Source organism: Patella vulgata, chromosome 8 (genome assembly GCF_932274485.2).
Source record: "Patella vulgata chromosome 8, xgPatVulg1.2, whole genome shotgun sequence".
In the NCBI taxonomy this organism is placed as follows: Eukaryota; Metazoa; Mollusca; class Gastropoda; family Patellidae; genus Patella; species Patella vulgata.
The window spans coordinates 39,969,416-39,990,801 of record NC_065886.2 but is presented as its reverse complement, the minus strand read 5'-3'; the positions used below and the strand labels follow the sequence as shown (position 1 = coordinate 39,990,801).

The 21,386-nt window shown below is 33.5% G+C and overlaps 1 protein-coding gene across 3 annotated transcripts in view; it reads right to left on the bottom strand.

Moving 5' to 3' along the window:
- Positions 1-21,386, bottom strand: part of LOC126830021 (AF4/FMR2 family member 4) — an 84,696-nt gene that overhangs the window by 12,042 nt on the left and 51,268 nt on the right. For all 3 annotated transcript variants that reach the window (XM_050560230.2, XM_050560231.2, XM_050560232.2), the window contains exons 10-15: positions 12,446-12,638; positions 7,599-9,634; positions 6,688-6,847; positions 5,134-5,264; positions 3,113-3,176; positions 2,559-2,698 (exon numbers count right to left, since the gene is read on the bottom strand). In XM_050560230.2, coding sequence (XP_050416187.1) covers positions 2,559-2,698; positions 3,113-3,176; positions 5,134-5,264; positions 6,688-6,847; positions 7,599-9,634; positions 12,446-12,638 — 2,724 coding nt within the window. The remainder of the gene's footprint in view (positions 1-2,558; positions 2,699-3,112; positions 3,177-5,133; positions 5,265-6,687; positions 6,848-7,598; positions 9,635-12,445; positions 12,639-21,386) is intronic.

Sequence of the window (21,386 nt, the reverse complement as noted above, 5' to 3'; positions counted from 1 at the left end):
TTTTAAAATTTTTAAATATGACTGTTTTAAAAAGTTTAAAATAGAACTGTTTCAAAAAATTAAAATATGACTGTTTTAAAGAATTTAAAATATGATGGTTTCAAATAATCTAAAATATGACTGTTTTTAAAGAATTTATAAGATGATTATTATAAAGAATTTATAAGATGATTCTTTTAAAAAATTTAACAAATGATTCTTTTTTTAAAAAATTTAAATGATTCTTTTTTTTAAAAAATTTAAATGATTCTTTTTTAAAAAAAATTAACAAATGACTTTCTTTTTTTTTTAAATTTTAAGAAATGATTCTTTTTTTAAAAAAATCTTTACACATGATTATTTGTTTTCTAAATGTGATTCTTAATTTAACATAATGATTCTTTTAAAATTCAAAATTGTATGATTCTTTTAAAATTCAAAATTGTTTGATTCTTTTAAAATTCAAAGTTGTATGATTCTTTTAAAATTCAAAATTGTATGATTCTTTTAAAAAATAAATTTCATAAATCTTAACATAAAAACTTCTAACATATGACTCTTAGTCTTGACATGATATATGATGATCATTTCCAATTTTCTTTAACATACTATTATGTTTTTTTCTTATCAAACAGATCTAGAACAAGGCAGTAAAAGACAGTTATAAATAACCCCCAAGAAAACATTTATAAATTCATATTTACAATAACGATTAGACTTATTGTGTCAAGGTCGTTTTTTTTTTTTTCTTTCCTTATGATTTACATCTTATAAATTTGTGATAAAGGTTGTCTAAAAGGAAAACAATTATCTGGTGCAATGGCATTTGGTACACAATCATTAAAAGAATTACTCAAATGTGTGTGTGAGTACTTTAGTACATATCTTGACAGTGATATCAGAACCAAATCTGACTCATTTTCATGTATGTACATAATTAGTACTATATGACTTAACATTGTATTTTGTGACTCAGCCTATGGTGTATGTATAGCTCTACTTTTGCTTTGGTTTCTTGTTACACAGCAGCATTGAAATATTACCCACAATGTATACTGTACTAGTATTTATGACTCAGTTACTGTTAAATATAGCTCTACTTCCACTTTGTTCTAGTGGATATAAGACAGTATCAAGATAATTGAAAGCCTGTCGCATGAATGAAAGTTGTAATAAAGTCAGACAAATTCTAATCACATGAGAATAAACCAAGTAACCAGACACTGAAATACGCTAGACACGTTTTATTGAATTTAGACATAAATTTCCAATATTGTATTCCAGAAAATTCCATTTGTCCCTTATGAATCACCAGTAATATCTATGGTTCTGTGGCAATGAAAAAAAGTCTCAAGATTCTCCAGTTACTAGTTTGGTTTTCTTAAATAAAAAACCTAATTTCGTTACCATCAAATCAATAAGCCAATACTAAGGATTTAAAATTAGATAGTGTTCAGTTCTACTTGCTGCATTGTTCAGTTCTCGCTGGTGATGGGTATACAACATGCAGTGTGCTATGAAGGAATCTTGCCCAGACAGTGGTGTGTTCCCACCAGTATTTAAAATTCGACACACACTAGAGCCATTTTGAGACCGGTTAAAAGCTTTAAAAATATGTGCCATGGATTTGTAATTCAATATCTGTTGATTGTTCATGTGACAATTTAATATTAATAATCTTTATTAATTGTATGAACGATTCAATGTTAATAAATAACCAAAATAAATTAATTCCACCAATTTTTAACCTCTGACATGATGTATACATCTTCTGTTATAAATACATATTCATCTGTTATAAATACATATTCATTTCTAATAATCTTAGTGATTAGATATATTTATAGTACTGACTGGTATCTCAAAATTCACTGATTCACATGACCCATAAAACTCTCCTTTGCAGAAAACATTGGTCTTTTATTTAGACAGAAGAAATAAAATGAAACCAGGTGTATTGTTTACTAGTATAGATGTGTCAAATTTCAATAAACCTATTAACTATACTGTCAGGTAACAAAAGTTGTTCACTTGTTTCATGCATCATATGTTAAACTGTGAACTGAAAGGTTGTGGCCTCTTTTAACATGAAAGTAAACTACAGGTATCAGTAGTGTTTGCCAGACAAGCAGTATTATTTACTTCATCAACATATCTATCATTATTATTATTAAAATGGCATGATGTCACATATGGGGATAGCCTAAATTTATGATATGATAAACTCTTGTTTTTCTTCTTAGATTATACATGCCTGTGTTCGAAGACTTGAGTGTCAAGTATCTTAGTTGAAATATTCATTAATAAAGAAATATTGATACTTGATAATCTAGTCTGCTGATCACCAGCGTGTGAAAGAATGGCTGGAAAGTTAACTCATTTTACATAAATCAGCCCATGGCTGAAATTATTTGTTAGTTAGGTTTTTCAGGAATATTTAGCTCTGGTATCTTAATTATATTTATACAAGACAACAAAGGATCTATATCACATTGATTTTTTTTTATTCTTAAATTCATGACAGTAATATTTCGGAGTTTAATAGAAAAATCTTAAAATATAGGTAAGATTGAACTTACTTGAGTAGTTGAAGGGTTTCAGTGTACATGGTAAATATTCGTAATGGTTCACTAAGTTTTCGTCGTTCCATGGCATAACCACATTGGATAAAAGCAAGAACAGCCTCGGTATAGGTGATCATCTGAACTGGCTTATCCTTCTGTACAGAAAAAAACCCAATCAAATCAATTAGTTTATCATAGATATAAAACTAAATTAAACTGCACTGAACTATGTAAAGTATTACTTTCCAAATTTCAGGTTTAACTATCATTTTAATAAACAATTTCCAACGTAAATATTGATATTGTTAGGATAAGATCCTGTTTTAAAGTTGGTTAATGTTTCAAGTAAGAATAATGTCCACCTGACTACTCTTGTCTAGATACCCAGGAATTTAACATTTACATGTTAATAAACAATTTTCAAAGTAAATATTGATTTTGTTAGGATCAGATCCTGTTTTAAAGTTGGTTAATGTTTTAAGTAGGAATAATGTCCTTCTGACTTTAATAACATGTACATTTTGATATGATTCAATAAAGAATATTTTTATTATAAATATATATTTTACCTGCGAGTCTGCCTGATGTTTGAGTTCTTTGGCACGTGTTAAGTAATGGTCTGCTGGATCTAATCTGAAACATTGAAAAATAATCTTTAAATACCATCATATAAATCATGTGATCGCTCACTCATAATATATTAAACATGGCTATTAATTAAAGTTCGTACTTACAGCAGACCAATAAAGATTGCAATCAAAGCAATTAAAATATTCATTGACTTATTTGAATAAAAATTGAATGATTCTGTTGTTAATGTTAAAACATGGTTGATTCCTGCAACTGTCCCTTGATTTCATTTGTTATATCCACTGATCCCGATCATGTATTTTTCAAATACTGATCTTCACGGCTTAATACACACTAAATTCTTCTCAAATTGATTGTTTAATATTTAATCAAGAAAACAAATTATCAACAGTAGATAATCTCCCGCCCAGAGGTCGCAGTCACGCAAAAGTCCGCGTATTTCACGCATTTTTTTCAAAATAAACGCAAATATTGACGGACGCTGCATAATTTACACGCAGAAAATTTCCCCGACGTGATAATAATTAGATTATTCTATGTCGTAGTTTGTACAATTTATGTGCTTCACCCAGCATTTACACACCTCTACTGCACATAGTCTCCGTAGTTTTTTATATTTCCTCTTATTTCATTCATTAGTTCATGACAGTAAGCCTACGTAGCTATCCTATTGGATGCAATAAAGCGCATTTCATACAAGACTTGGGATTGGCTAGAATACGATATACTGTTTACATTCAGCCAATCAAATGTTGGCTTTCATACCAATCGTTTTCTCTGTACTTCCTGTCGAAGTGAAAGATTGAAATGACTGTGCCGTCAACCATAGACATGCCGTTAACCTCCAGTCATTAGACTAAATACAGTAGGCATATCAATGAAATAAGGACGCTTAAAATAGGGTTGTTCGAACAAAACTACTTTACATGCTTCTATATTGAGTATTTTGAGAGGCTCTAAGTCACGCAGATGTAGAGGGCAAAAACGCAAAATTTTGGAATGTCTGCATATTTTTACGCAACTCGAAATTGATCCACTGCGACCTCTGCTCCCGCCAATGATAAAATCGGCTTAAAAAGAGGCCCATCAAAAGATTTCACCCAACAATTATACAGTTCGTTTTAACTTTTTAGAGGTGAAAACGCTTAAACACCACAGAAAAAACACTGTGAAATTAGGATTCATTCCCTAGGAATTCACAGTGATTTTTCGCTAGGAATTCACGTGCATTTCATTGGCTTTTTCCCCCGGCCTGTATATGGTAGCACTAGCAGGTTATAGTGTTGTTATTTCTCATCAACTTGGTTGGTCAACCTTATCGAGTTTAAATATATATATCTGTTTCTTTTATATAACCCTCAAATTGAGGTAATTAGAATCAAAGAATATTTCCGGTAAGTTGTACTCATCTGCCCCCATACACACACATCGGTTTTGTTATGTCAGACAGTGTACATTTTACTTTAGAGATGAATACTATTATAAATGAAATGAAATGAAATGGGGTTTAGCGTCCTACTGTTCTGCTCCGAACTGGGCTAATGAAGACGGGAATACCCAATACAGTGTGCTATGAGGGAAATTTTGCCCGGGCAGCGGCACAACAGCCTACTCTTATATTGAATTCTAACTCTCAAGGGATCTTTTATGTGCATGCCAATGTGTACACGGGACCTCGGTTTTTCGTCCCATACGAACAGCTAGACAGCTGTCCTTGTCAGGCCCTTCTTCCTGCATGAATACATAATATAATGGTAATGATTTTTTAAATATGTTTGCAAAATACTACAGCGAAAGAATGTAGTCCATGTGTTGACGCCATTTACTCGTTGATTGTTACGGTTTTTGGCAGGGTTTTGATCACATGTGACCTACCATTTTCCTGCGTCATCTATTACATATGGAAATAGTAGATGTGAGTTTCTGATTTAAATGAACTGTGTGTAATTTAGTATGCATATGGCCGATGATTGATGGGTGAAAGTGAAAGGTAACTTACTCATCACTAGGTAAAGCTGGTTTATTGGTAGAAAGTTTGTTTGGTTTTGATGGGGATGATGTAACAGGTGCATCAGAATAATTACTGAATGGTAGATGATTTTCCCCACCATTCTGATGACTAACATCCTTCTGAAAACATCAAAACACTAAATTAAATGAATTCCGATAATTAGAAATTAGTTACCATACATTTCTTAAACCCACAATCTATTTTAAAAAATACAAATTTTCTAAAAACAGTAGGGCATATGTTCATAAATATTGTCTTCTTTTAGCTATTGATTTCTGACAAAAAATATACCATATACATGTATGTAAAATAAAATTATAATAACATCCAAGTTTATTTGACTGGTCACAGCTTAGTAACACTTTTTTAGCTCAATAATTTCACAGTTGACGAAAATAGTATATCGAACGGAAGATGTCACTGAAGTATAATGACTTTTATATATCAAATTTATATAACGAATTCCTTCATGATATTTATACAACGGATTTATTAAATTCTATGTAGCCCTATCTATGAGTTGATTCAATGACAGCAATGAAATACACAGAACAGGAATAATGTTAATTCTAAATCAAATGTAAAATCATGTTCCTGAAGCAACGACTACCAGTTTTACAACATCTGGACGTTGCTAGATTACTTCACAATTCCCGAACTTATAGCTACGTTATCCGCAGACACGTGAACAGTAGCGTCCAATCAGAGGTTGTGACATCGGGACCTCCACGGAAACCTTGACATTGAACGAACCTTTGCAATTTGATTATCACAGGTAGACATATTAGCTTGAAAGCTCAAGACTTGGTATTCGCGACGACCGTGGAATCTGATAGGCTTACAATCTGGGCTTGTACCTAATCAAAATTAGTGCCGATATATGCAGGGTATTACGTAAAGGCCTTGATAAGATGTACGTAGTTAAAGCAAGATCAAGCCTTCTATTGAAAATGATGTAAAATGTGAATAGCTTTTATAGCTTTTAAAACTTAATAAAAGTGCTTTAGGCTTGCTTGTTGATCCAATGGGTCCACAAGAAATTGACATTATTATCATTTGATCTTAGTATATTACACCAACCCAACCAAATCTAACTGAGCCCAGTGTTATTCCGTATCAGGTATTCCACTCAATCTGATTAGAAACAGATCTTATTTCATTTCATTTTTTATAGTTCAAAATTTTGTTTTACTTGTCTTTACTACAGTAAGAGCTGCTATAATTATAAAACACACGTTCTGGTTGATGTGAGGGATAAACAAATGAAAAGGTCTGTTGCGGCGAGTTCTTGACATCCAGTGCACAGAGTTGTGGGTATCGCACTAGAAACATCAATGCTGATTGGTTAATCAAATGTCTGATGTCATAGGAACAAAAGCTACTCGTATGACCACTACAACCGGTCAGATCTTCATGTAGCCAAGGCCATAAAAAAAATAAAAAGCGAAACGAAATATAGATCTGTAAAATTAATCAGATTGGTATTCCACAATCTGCATATCATCATAACATTCTCTGGAAATATTTCAAACATCAACCTACCTTCGAAGATGATTTGTCATCTTTATTGGTTTTAGATTCGAGTTTAGGTTTTTTTGAATGACTTTTAGAGTTATGACGACTAGATGTGCTGGATGTGCTGTTTCTACGCTCACTTCTACTCGGCGGACGTTTCTCATCACCTTCCAAATCAACACCATTCCTGATCAAAACCAACCAAATAATTATAGAACTGATCTTAACACATATTCAAATTCAAAGGGTACAACTAGAATACTAGAAAGATAAATATATATGTACGTCATGGAGACTTTTTATTTCCAACTGTCAAAGGATCTTTAATAACTAAACAGTTTTTCTTTGCAGTCCTTCCCACTAAACCTTAAAACAGTAATTGTAGTCCATAGAATTGTTTTCATCTCTAACTAATGACTAGCTAAGACACAAAAATTATTTACATCACTAATAATAGCCACACACTATTTAATCTCTATTGAGGAATAAAGATTTAAAGCTTTTTTATCACTAACACAACAGCTAGTAAAGCCATGTACATGTATTATTATTGTCTCTAATAGTTAGTAATGGTATAGGTTGTTTTCTTCATTACTAAATACTAATGACTTTGAGTAGGAATGACAAATAAGCTTATAAATGTATTTCCATGATGTAGATCTTAAAACAACTACGAATATTAATCACAAATATCTCTATATCTTATAATCATTGGTTAAAATACAATGTACAACTTAAGGAAATGATGTCGTAATTTGTGCAACTTCTTAAATGTGGAGCCTTTTATGGGGACTTGAAAACTCAAGAAATTATTCTGATTCCATTACGGTACCCACAACACATAATATATTTGTTTTTAATGATATAATTTGATGTGGTAATGCTATATTGATTAAAATGGGAAAGGTGATTTAAAATTTTTGAATGTAAATACTTACTCATGTGAAGATCTTTTACTACTGCTGCTACTTTTACTCCCAGATTTATGTTTTTTAGCACTTTCACTATGACTACCCTCATTTTTACGCTTATGGGGTTTTGATTCTTTTGTCCTAGACGATTCTTTTGAATCGGACTTAGAATCCTTTGATTCTCTTTTACTGTGTGATTCTCTTTCGATTTTAATATCAGAGTCTTTTTCCTTTCTACTTTCAGAGTCTTTTTCCTTTCTACTTTCAGAGTCTTTTTCCTTTCTACTTTCAGAGTCTTTTTCCTTTCTACTTTCAGAATCCTTTTCCTTTCTACTTTCAGAATCCTTTTCCTTTTTAACTACCGATTGTAAGTCTTTTTCCTTTTTTATATCGGTATCTCTGGAATTTGAATTTGAATTTGTCGTTGATATATCACTATCCTTTCTAGAAATGTCATTATCTTTTCTAGAACTATCACTATCCTTTTTAGAACTTTTCTTCGAATGACTGGACGAAGATTCACTTTCAGTTTTTATTGACGATGACTTTGTGGAATCGGATTCTTTTTTGGGCACTTTGGCAGGTGAAGATGATTTGGAAACATTTGAAACGTCTTTTTTCATCGACGAAATACTATCGTCAACCGATTCCGTCTCTTTCTTCGTTTTTTTCAAAGACGTCTCCTTTGACATAGAACTTTCACTCGACTTAGATTCCGGTTTAATTTCAATTTGGTCATTTAATGAATTTCCATTTTCTTTTTTCACTTTCACCGCTTTATCCTCGCTGACTAGTTTTCTCGAAGCACTTGGGGAATTGTGATGATTTTTTTTCAATAAAGATAAATTAATTTTCACTACAACCGGAGTTTTCACAGAAATGTCACTTTGCACATTATGGTTTAATTTTTTCACAGCACATTCAGATTTTGGTGATGTCACATTTTTCACAGATGATGGTTTTAATGGCTTAATACTGGAATTAAAAGAGACAAGATGTTTGGTGTCCGAGGGAGATGTTTTGATATCTTTACATGGATAGGGGAATGGAGGGAGAGGGGAATGTAGACTGGGGGGACGAAAATCCTCCGTAGACTCTAAGATATCCTCCACCTCCTGTCCGCAATCCGTGCTCTCATCCTCATCACTACTATTGTAAATTTGGGGTTTTATTTTTTTCACATTGTTTTTGTGTTTTTCTTTGTATAATATTTTTTCCCTGTCTCTATCACTAGAACGATGTTTACTACTAGACTTACTACTGACCGATGATTGCGAATTATTGAGTTTAGATTCAGGAGACGATTGTCGTTTGGGAGAAAACAATTGTTTAGTAACTGGGAACTTATCGTTTTGATTGTGGTCCGAGAGCATAGAGGACATGGGTGCTGTGTGTTTACCCGGGGTAACGGAAACCACATCAACATCTATATCACTGTCCGTGTCAACAATTTCTCTCGATATCGGTTTCTTACGTTTTGTCCCTGTCGATTTGCGTTTTTTCTCCTCTTTATTAGACTTCACATCTGACGGCTTATTATCACTAGAGTGACTTTTCTTTGAATTAGAAGACTTGCTGTCTTTTTTAGGTTTGTCAGTTAATAACTTATTTGAGCTTGATTGTCGACGTTGTTTTGTAAGTTTGTGTTTTTGAGCCGGTTTTGTGATTTTGCTAGAACTTGTGTCGTCGCTACTACATGAACTGTCCACATAGGGTGAGCAAATTGATGGCGGATTTTTCACAGACGACGGAGTAGGAAGATCATGGTCAGAATGAGCCCCATTTTGAAATCGTTCTATATCACAGCCAGGCACGGTCACGTCGTCATCATCCTCACTCAACGGAACGTCAAACGGTAATGTTGACGAGTGTCCGATACTTTCCAACTTTTTACATGGAATATATTTGACCATTTCATCGAGTAGAGCATTATTATCGTCATGTATTTTATCAATACCACTAGATCCAGGCTTTGTACCAGAACTCATCTGTGGGATAGGAGAGGTTTTGGATTTCTCAATAAAAGAGTCCAAACTCCATCTTGGTTCAGATGGTTGAGATTGCTGAAATATATACAAAAGAGGTTATTAGTTTTTATTCTTGCTTACAGTTTGAGGCGTTTCAACTTTTGTAGGGGCATTTACAATAAGTTACACACAATTATGCAGTAGGTGCGTGGTACGCTAGCTCCTGTAGGTATGACTTGGAAGATGGGGACTATACTTGCTCTCATTCTAGATGGGGTCTGCCCTAGCTCTTATTCTACACCAGCGGTTGCCAGGCAAGATATGCCATAATTCACGAAGTTAAGGTCTGAAATGCATGAACATCGAAAAGGACTGAGATCTTTAGGATACATAGATATATTTTAAGTTTCATCAAAATCGGACAAAAATTGTGACCTGTAGAGGGTCCATAACCTTCATATTACATACTTTTACACAATTTACGTACAAGGAGTGCTCAGCCATTTTAGTTTTCATTTTCCCTGAATTTGAACTCAACCTTCATTATGGTGTAATGGTGATATATTTAAACGGTTTTAAAAATCCGTACAATCAGGGGCAATAAATGAAATGAAATGGGGTTTAACGTCTGCTGTTTTGCTACGAACTGGGCTAATGCATACGCCATACAGTGTGCTATGAGGGAAATTTTGCCCGGACAGCGGCACTACAGCCTACTCTTGTATCGAATTCCAACTGTCAAGGGATCTTTTACGTGCATGCCAATGTGTACACGGGACCTCGTTTTTTTGTATCATCTGAATGACTAGAAAGCTGTCCCTATCAATTCCTCCGTCCTGCATCACTGACTAGGGGTAACCATGCCAGGGGCAATAATCCAGGAAGATACAGTCTGATACGCACAAATATCAAAAGGAACCAAGATCTTTGGGATATAAACATATATTTTACGTTTCATCAAAATCAGACAAAGATTTTGACCTTAGTATTACATATCTGAGTTCAAGGAGAGGCCATTTTTACGAAATTCGAACTCAATCATCACCAGGGTGTAATGATACATTTAAACGAATTTTAAAATCGGATAAAAATTGTGACATCTACAGGGTTCACAAGCTAAAATCGCGATTTTTTCATACAATCAGGGGCCATCATCCAGGAAGTTACGGTCTGATATTTGCGAAAATCAAAAGGAACAAAGATCTTTGGGATATAAACACGTTTTAAGTTTTATCAAAATCTGATAAAAATTGTGACCATTAAAGAGTCTACAACCTTGATATATACTATTCAAAAAAAGTAGGGGATATTTGATTTTTAAGTGTTATTAAAGTCACCTAATGAAACTGACGAAGAAACAAATGACAAAATGAAATGAAGTTCACATTCATCGATTTATTCCAAATGATCGTTAGACTAAGTAAGGCACAGACTGACCATTATAAGGGTAAAATGATACCCGGGGTCAAACAGCAAAGTTACCACAGCATCACAACCAAGTCAGTAACGGGTAAATCCTCCTCTGTTTGCCAAACAAGCATTGATCCGACGTGGCATACTCCTAATGAGACGTCTAAGGTCATTTTGGTCCAGATTGTCCCATTCCTGTTGCAACGCAGCAGCAAGTTCTTGGACATTGGCAGGACGTTGTTGACGTTGACGTAACCTCTGTCCAAGCATGTCCCAGACATGCTCGATGGGGGAGAGGTCGGGACTCAGTGCTGGCCAAGGTAATGTGGTGATGTTCTGTTGTTGGAGGTAACCTGTAACGATCCTGGCCCTGTGACATCTTGCGTTGTCATCCTGGAAGATGAAACGGCGGCCATGACGTCGTGCGAACAGCACAACATGGACTGCCAAGATGTTGTCCCGGTAGTACTGGCCTGTAACACGCCCTGCAACAACATGTAAAGCCGTTCTTCCATCAACAGTGATGCCTCCCCACACCATAACAGAACCACCCCCAAATCGATCATGTCTGATGACGTTAACGTCTTGGAAGCGCTCGTTTCAACGACGCCACACCCTCCTACGTCTGTCCAAAAAATCAACAGTGAACCTTGACTCATCTGAAAACATCACATTGCTCCAGCGTCGATTATCCCAGTGTTGACGATCCCTACACCAACGACGTCTTGCCTGAATGTGATGATCTCTCAAACAAGGGATCACGCGAGGACGTCGGGCGCGAAGGTGACCCCTATGCAGTCGATTCCGAATCGTCTGGCCACTCACTCTCACACCAGTGTCTGTTTGAAGACGAGCGCTGATCTGATTTGCTGTGATGACACGATTTCTCAAGGCCAAGGTACGGATAAATCGATCCTGGGCTTGAGTTGTCGCCCTTGGTCGACCTGAGCGTGGTCTGTCCTGTACAGATTGTGTATCACGGTATCTGGACCATAGCCTGCTTATGACAGACTGAGAAACATTCATCGTCCGCGCCACAACCGCCTGTGTTGTGCCGATCTGTAGCATGCCAAGGGCACGTAACCTTTCATTTTGGGTAAGCCGACGCATATCAAAATTTGTTTTCTGGTCACTAAAACAATTAAACTGATGTTTCCACCCTGGAATTCAATGCCACAATGACTGTAACATTCAAAGTCAGAGTCGTGCAAATCTTGGGTTGGACCCCCATGATGATCCCAAGCATCACCTGCATTCCATGCGGTAGCTATTGGTGCGTTTGGGCGTCACATGTAACTGGAAATGTTTCTTCTGTTAGGTTCTATAGTGACTTTTTTCGTAGTCATTTGCATATTTTAGTATTATGCCCCCAAAATCAAATATCCCCTACTTTTTTTGAATAGTATAATTACATACTTTAACACTATTTGCGTACAGGGAGTGGCCATTTTGTCCGGCAGTTTCGGTCTGATTTTCACGAAATTGTATTCTATTTACCGAGCTTAGTTCCTTAGAAGAGACAGAATCTGTAGATTTCTCCAGTTCTTTAATACTTTCATCTTTCTCCTCCAGCTCTTCTTTCTTCTCTTCCTCTTCTTCCTCATCATCAGAATTATTGGAATCACTTTCTGATTCCGACTCGGAACTACTACTACTGGAACTCTCACTACTGGAAGATTCGGCTCTGTCCCTGAAAGGATACACAAATCATTTTATGAAAATTTTGCTCGTACAGTAACTATAAAGCAAGATCATGTGAAAGAAACTTAATATGTACATGGACTCCTTACACGGGAGTGGTATTAGGTGTTCTAAAAAGAGAATATGTCTTGACAACCAGTATAGTTCTGGTATTTGGTTCACTAGTTCATTGCAATGGGGATTAAACAAAATACTTGAGGACATTTCCATAATTCTCACTAAGTATGCTATTACTATATTTTTTTTTCTTTCTGAAGATGTGAAAAACAGAGATCATAGATTTCTTTGTATTTGAAAATACAGAGTGCACAAATGTGAGGATGTCTTGACATTGTCAACTAGGGCAATAAACACAAATATGCTTCAGTCATTACGTCATCATCCATATATCTGGCTTTCTAAATTGATATTTAAAGATAAACTCAAAAGAAAACATCATTTCTTTGAATATCAGTTAACTGTTGACATATTTTAATACATCAAGGGAATGAGATAATTTAACACTGAAAATATTTTTTTAAAGTTTGATCAGAAAACAGATATAATATAAATAGCCATAAAATGAAAACTAATACAATATCATTATAATAGTATTTAAAGCGACAATAATATGTCTATACAAATAGAATGTGTTTTCATTCATCAGATTTTAATCATAGTAATCATACTGAAATGTTGAACATGCATATTAATCTAGAAATTCTAACAATTTAAGCACCACTATTTGCAACATTCTTAAGTAATCCCCAAAGTTAATCTCTCTAAAATGTTACATTCAGTAAAGAAATGTTGGTAACAGTATTGCTTGCTCAAAGCGCTGATAAAAATTACAGGACACTGTTATAAATCTGAATATTGAAACTGGCCTACTCTTACATAGAATTCCAACTGTCAAGGGATCTTTTACATGCACGTCAATGTATACACGGGGCCTCGGTCCTTGTCAGTCCCTCCGTCCCTCAAGATAAACTTTCTCGGCCAATGCAGGGATCGAACATGTGACCTCCGAGCTAGCGAGCCAGCGTCTTACCCACTTAGCCACCATGGCTCCTCATGTATATTACAATCAATTTGAATGGTATTTGTATGGATCTTTGACTTTGATACGAAGTATAAAATGTCAATTAATACCATTTTGATTGGCATTTAGGAGATTGGTATCATATATAATTCAGATTCTTACTAAAGAGAATCCTAATAACATTTGTATGATTCTCAAACTTGACGCAGTTTCTAAGTCTTCATCAAAATAATCATCTGATATTAACAACAATTACTGTCAAGTTTAAAAACTTCATCTATGTTCACTAATATTACTTGGTTCAACAGTTCTTTTATGGCTTACAACCTGGGGAAATGCTTCGAAAGATGAAACGGAATAGGTTATTTACTAAGTTTAGTTTAATTTTTTTAATTACTGTATCAACAATGGAATAATAAATAAAAAAACATGGTTATATCTCAACAGTCTTTAAAGATGCATTATGTAAGATTTAGATAAAGAGCTGGCTGTTCTTGCTATAATATACTGAAAATTTTATTCAAATTACTTTATTCTGGGCAAAGTTATGACTCTGATGATGTAGCGTAGATCATTTATTATCCAAATTTACCGTTAAATTTTCAAATCTTGCAGGCGTTCTAATTCATTCTATGTTTTAGCGAGTTGATTATAGGCTTGTCATGTGAATATATGTCTAATTAATAATCCATTTAACATTTGAAGCCAAAAGAAAGACCTGCAATAGGCAGATTTAGCTATAATGCATCTTTAATCATAGACAAAAAAGTTTCAATGAAGACAGATTGGCATTCCACAAAACAAATCAACATATAAAATCTAATAAATGTTGCATCTGCAATCAATCTGTGAACAATTTTCCCTGAAATTCATTGAATATTAGCTAGTACAGTAGTAATCCTGGTAAACTGTTGGATTAGATAATTGAGATATTTGTATTCTCCAGTCAAATTCTCTTATTGTGTGATTCCCATGCTATATATTGATGGCACTCATTCACAGACTGTGAGTGATTATAGAGCGTAGGTGAGGGATAACTGATAATATTCATTTATAATAAATCTGTTAAAAAGCTCTAATTAAATTACAGAGCTGAGTAAATCTACTTTCTTATCAATTTCTGACCATCCAATACAATTAATTGGGACATAATTTATCATTTTTGTTAAATAAACCATCACCTTTCTGCTTAGATCAATGAATCACAGGATTAATTCTACAACACTTCCATTATAAAATATTATTGTGGCCATTCTTCTTCGTCTTTTGAGTTTAAGGAAGTCTATTAAACATGTCTGAGTCATGCTGCATAAAGAAATTATAATACCCAACTTTTTGTATCATTATCAAATGATTCTTTTTTTTTAAATATAATATGTACCCATTAGCTATATTTAAAGCTGATAATGCCCATTGTGCAAATTTTGTGCAATTTTATCTAATTTTTCACATGCTTAATTAGAAGATAAACACCGACCGTTTAGAATTTATCAGACTATTATTGTCCATTTGATTATGCTTAAATCATTAGAGGCCAAGATCGTGCAGCGATCGAGCGCCTCTAATGAAAAATTTAAGCAGTATCAAATGCTTAGATCCTTTTCTACCTTAAAAAAACAAAATCAAGATATCAATGATTTGGTAGATAATCTCTTAGCCAGGATTCAAACTGATTAAAAAGAGGCCCATCAAAAGATTTTCCCCATTTAGGAACTGATTTCTTTTTCTCTTTTAGTAAAATTTCACCTTTCACAATATTGTAGTTGTAAAGAGCTTAAAAATCCCTCAAATGACAATTTTTCAAATATTATAACAGACCAATATCTTTCTAGTAAAATAAAATGAATTTCATGTTTATTTAACAAACCTTATATAAATTTAAGATTTTTATGCCAATTTTAGAATGGTATTGATTTTGAAATGATCTGTGGTAATATTAAATGATAACAATCATGTGATGATAATGAAACCAGACTCCTGTGGATCACCTACACATTATAAAGAATCAATACTGTTTATCTCTTCACTTTACTCCTACAACCACCCTAACTCGACTCATCAATAACATTCTCTCCCCACGACCTTCACAATACAATAACCTGCCCACATCACAGTTTTATTATAACGGTTAACTTACAATCGTTTTATCAGAAGAAGAAGAGAGAGAGAAATGGGGGTTTAACATCCACTCAACACTCACAAGGTCATTTTGGGACTAACATATGGTACAATTTTATTTCAATAATTCGCTTACGCTTATGGGTCTTTAGCAGAGGGGGCGGGGGAACGGAGGACCTGGAGAAACCCAAGAGGATTGGCAAACAACCCTTCTCCTTGTCACGTACAAGCATATCCTGCTTCATGTGTGACACCTGAAACATCTTAATAATTAATCAGAGCAATACTTTCCCTTCCCTTTCTCTACCTTTATTCAAAACATTGTCATTATTTTGTAAAGTAATTATTGAGACCAGAAAAAGAGATCATGTGACCTGAAACCTTGACAAGTTGTATTTACTCGTGTAAACATTTGATCAAAGGACACCGCCTACACATATTTTCAACATATCAACTTTTACCATTATATAAAGAGCTCTTTTCTCCATAAAAGGCATTGCCTGGTTTGGGTTTTTTGGAGAAATTTGGCAGTTTTCTTTTAAAAATACCAACCATAAAATGATTTAATTATATCTCAATTTTGTTCTTTTACAAATAAACACTGTTTAACATATGTCATGTTTAAGACATTAATCCTATTTAACTTATGTAACATAAGAAGCGTACTATTCATCTTAATCGTATGTAGTAACATAGGAAATATACTATTTAACTTATGTCACATAGGAAATATACTATTTAACTTATGTCACATAGGAAATATACTTATTACTATTCAACTTATGTAACACAAGAAATATACTATTTAATATAAGAGATAGTAAAAGAGGGGGGACAGCAACACTCCCTAAAAAGAGCAACATTCATGGCTGGATCAGCCGATAGTTCTGTGCAGCTACTTATTAATCAAACGATGATGCCAACGGAGAGAGCAGTAAGAGGTAGATATAATATTTAACTTATAAATGTAAATTAAGAAATATACTATTTAACTTATAGGTGTAAGGAATAATGAACTATAAAAAGGGGAAGGTACCAATTGTAGTAAAACAGAAAAATATTTTATGACATTTTGTTTTTATCTCACATTTTATCATTTGACATTTATAAATATGCTGATCAATCATACAAAAAAATAAATAAATAAATAAAAATAAGCATAAAAAAACAAGAGAATATTTTTTTTATGTGCATAGATTCAAAATAATCATGTAGGCCTAAAGACTAGGGCTAATACTGCTATCACGCAGCATGGTCTAGATATGGATCACAATTTACCTTTTATTTTACATAAAAAATTCTAGGAAAGTGGAAACAGAGACCATTAATGAATATAAAGACAACTTCTCCCCTGTGGAAATGTATTTTAAGCTTAAAACAATCGCTAAATTAAGTTTAAGCATGTGATAATGATGATCATTTTTTTTATTTCTTTCTTGAGGGAGATTTCATGTCAGATTTTCCCGACAATTAAACCCTTTCACCTAACCCTTTTTCAGTGCAGTCAATGAAGAATAAATTCTGGCACTCAGTTCTTTCTGCAATCGGTCTATTTGGCTGAAATAAAGTGGAATGTCCGGAGGATCTTTCTTAGCTAATAACAGGACCGAAACCAGGACCTCATTGGAAGTGAGCAAGCGCTTCACTCAATGAGCCACCATGGCTCAGTCAATTTGATAATCTGTTATGTGGTCAATTTAGAACAGTTAGAAATGAGATTCGTAAGTTAATCTAGCGTTGTTCATTAATAATTAACACAGTATTGTGCTGAAGAACGACAAGTTGAGATAATTAAATTGAATTATTGACAAACTAGACAGTATAGTAATTAAAATCTCACAAACCTATACCTAAATATTTCCAGTTCACATTAATTTAAAGTGACACAATTTAACAATCCCTTTCGTTTAAGGGCCAGGAAAGCTCAGGAGGTTTAAGATTTCGATCCCTGGTTGGCTGAGAAACTTCTAAATTTTCTGACTCACAGGTTTTGATTGGTAGGCTACACATGAAATCTATCAATCATATTCTGTGCAACACTGAACACTATATAAAGTAATGTCTTAAAAACCAAGAACATGGTAAACTGGCTTCAACGGACTGGAACTAGGTGGACCATTTTCAGTTGAAGTCAGTTGCTCCAAGTTGCCGAAATGCCAATTGCTCTCAACTGTAAGGTCAACACAAGTCCCCTTTTAGAACTTAGATATATCCACACCACAATCATTGAGGTCAAGATGGCATCTGACCTACATGTACCTGTCTGACATACAGAGTACCTTTAAGTCATGTGTTAGTTCAAATTAAATAAACTGATTAGTGGCCGTCTGGGGCATTCATGTTTTACATGTCAAATGTGTTTTAGTGGGTTTAACAAAAAAGCTGTGGGTGAAATGAAATGAAATGGTGTTTAATGTCCTACTCCAACTGGACTAAAGAAAACAGGACAGTAAGAGCTGTGGAGGGAAGCTGAAGGCCCTGAAGAAAACCCATCAAAGTTGGAAAGTTTATCCTACTCCTTGTCACATATTTAGCGAGAGTCCGGCCAACTTATGCTATGATTCCCATTTTGTTACCCATTTTAATAGATCAAAAACCAAATAAAACAAATATAAAATAATGAGTTTCAGTGAAACAAACAGTTTATTCTATAAACCCATATACGATATTGTTGGGTCAGAAGCAAGAATCTGTCAAATATAGTACCAAGATTAGATAGAAAAGCCATTTTTTTAAACCAATCACAACTGATAAAACAATAATAGTTGGCCAGACTATCAGCTGCTCTGGCATTTCTTGTAAAAATTGTCTTTAAAGCATACAAGTCAGCAATACTGTAAGCTTACTAATGTAAGCTAGTAGTATGTATACAGTAGTCATTAATTAACAGGTGTATAACTATCTGTATAAGATGCTACATCAGTAAAGGTTTTGTGTTCATTAGTAACTTGAAAAGTTACTTTTTAAGTACTAGCTTAGTGACAGTCATAATAAATGTACTAATCATTAATTGTCAATTTCACCATTAAATACTAAAAAACTAACAAATATTCTACTTTATACAGATTACAAAATTAATTGCATTTTATTTTCTGTTGAAAGTGATAATGCCTTCTTAATCCAATTTACAAATTTCAACAGCTTGACATGTAAAACTTCTCTTTTTCTTACTTTTTTATTGGTTTATTTTCAAAAAAAAAAATAAAAAAAAATTGTGAAAGCAAATCAATAGGCTGAATCCTGGATGTATTGTTAAGTTGTATATTAATCTAGATATTGTTTGATACATTGATTTAAAGTGTAGGATTATTGTACATGCCACCAGCTGTTTATAGAAAACAAAAGACAGTGTTTCAATATTCTCTCCTATATAGACAACATACATGTACTTATTCTTATCATATTTATTATTTTGCATTATTTTTTTTTTCTTTTGTATTTAGATTCCAATAATCCAATAAAGTTTGAAACAGTTTGAAAATTGATCCGATACCCCGGGGATGGCGATATATCGTGATAATTAGGTCAGGCAATAAAATTATCGTCTGAAATCTCAAATATCGCTTTATCGCAATATTTTCATTTTTTTCACAATTCACGTTAAATCCGTTTAAAATACTACAAAAATGAAGAAGAAATCAAATTGTAACAAGTGCCGATACTAGATCTATTCCATTTTCAAAATTCCACAACAGACTTTGAGACAGCCGTTTTCAACGCAAAGGACCAACTGACCGACATTAGTCTCATGTATCAAGTACATTTCACTGAATAATATTAATCGTTATCATACACACGTTGGCTACGCTTTGATATAGTCCGGTCCCATACCCCCACGAAGAAAGCATCCACAATATTTATAATTATCATACAGTTAAACTGCATGCGACAATATACATCGCCATAGTAACGAAGAGGTGGTTTACATTAATATTTTACATTAAAAAATCGTCTGGATAATATTTGTTTTATTCTTTGAATAAAATGGCTTCCGAGCTTAAATCTGTTAATGTCAATTGGAATATTTCTGATGACAGTTCGGCAGACTGCAAAAACACACTGCTGACACGAAAAAGGGCATTTCTTCTGTCATTCATATGGGGATCTTTCAGTTTAAAAAGAACATCCAACAAGTCTGTTAACCAGATATTGAGTTAATGAATATTCATTCGGTATTCTGGGCATTCCAGCTGATCGGAATAGAATGATCTGAGGTGACGATACCTACAGGAATAATCTTAGCCCAGCATATACACATGTATGTACGTCTCACATCATCAGTGCATCTCACATACATGTACATTGCTAAATACCAAATGGATACACTAGATATATTAATCCATTTATATTCCTCAAGTTATATCAATTTTATATCAGTAAATATCACGATCTTGAATTTTTAAAGCACGATAATTCTAATTATAGCGATAATTTATTTTACCAATACGGTATCCTGAGATATCGCAATATTTATTTTCTGTATCGTTGCAACCTTACTCTATATTCATACTTATGTTGAAATAAAAATTATTAATTTGAAATGAATGTATACTTGTAAATTAATCATATTATAAATACTAATGATCACGTACATATTCAACACACGACCACATAACACATAAACCAAATATCACAAACTAAGATATAATTGGAGTAAATCATGATATGTTTACTAAGATTGGATCTTGACATAGCAAGTACATGTATTTGACACCTTTTTCAAGAACACACCTGAATGTGATTATTTTTGACTTGTTTTGTATCAGTAGTGTCGTATCTATTTTATACAACACCATCGTCCATCACCTGTCATTTATATGTGTCTGTCATGAATGCTATGTTAATTAGCAAAGAGAAATAACCAAAAGGTAAAAGACACCCCGCACGGATAAAAGATAATATACAATCTATGCCGTAATGTTGAATTCATTTACTTTACACCATAAAATGTAATCTATTAAAACCAAATGAAGGTATACCATTCATGTAATGTATCATAGACTTAGTAAATAACGGCAATCATATTGATGGAATATATATAAAGGGCGTCTTATTTTTAACATTATAATCATAAAACAAATATATCTAATAATTAAATGTGATTTTTTTTTAAACAAAAGATTTAGTATAACTATTTTGAAACAGAATTAAATTAAATGACAAATTACCCGATCTTAAATTGTACTCATAACAGCCATTCTGATTTTCCTAAGTATTTTCTGTATAAAATTGAAAATGTAAATTCAAACTTAAGTTTCGTGGAAAGGTTTTCCATGTATGAATAAATTTCCATTGTATTGATTACTCTAAACCATCTGGCTAAAACAATAGCCTGGTGAAAAAAAACAAAATCTTTTAATCTTTTTTATAAATTATAGAACAGACCTCAAATTTATCATCAATAAACATCCGACCATGAAGATAAAATGCATGGATTTGGAAGTGGTTTACAACTCTATTGAATTTATAAAACAAATTACTTGCTCTTACATGCAATCATAGTCTCGCTTAACTAGTCCCCCCAAAAATCATTCACCAGCAGAATCATAGAAAGGAAAGGGGTTTTAGTCTTTCTTTTCTGCAGCATAATTCGCCAGC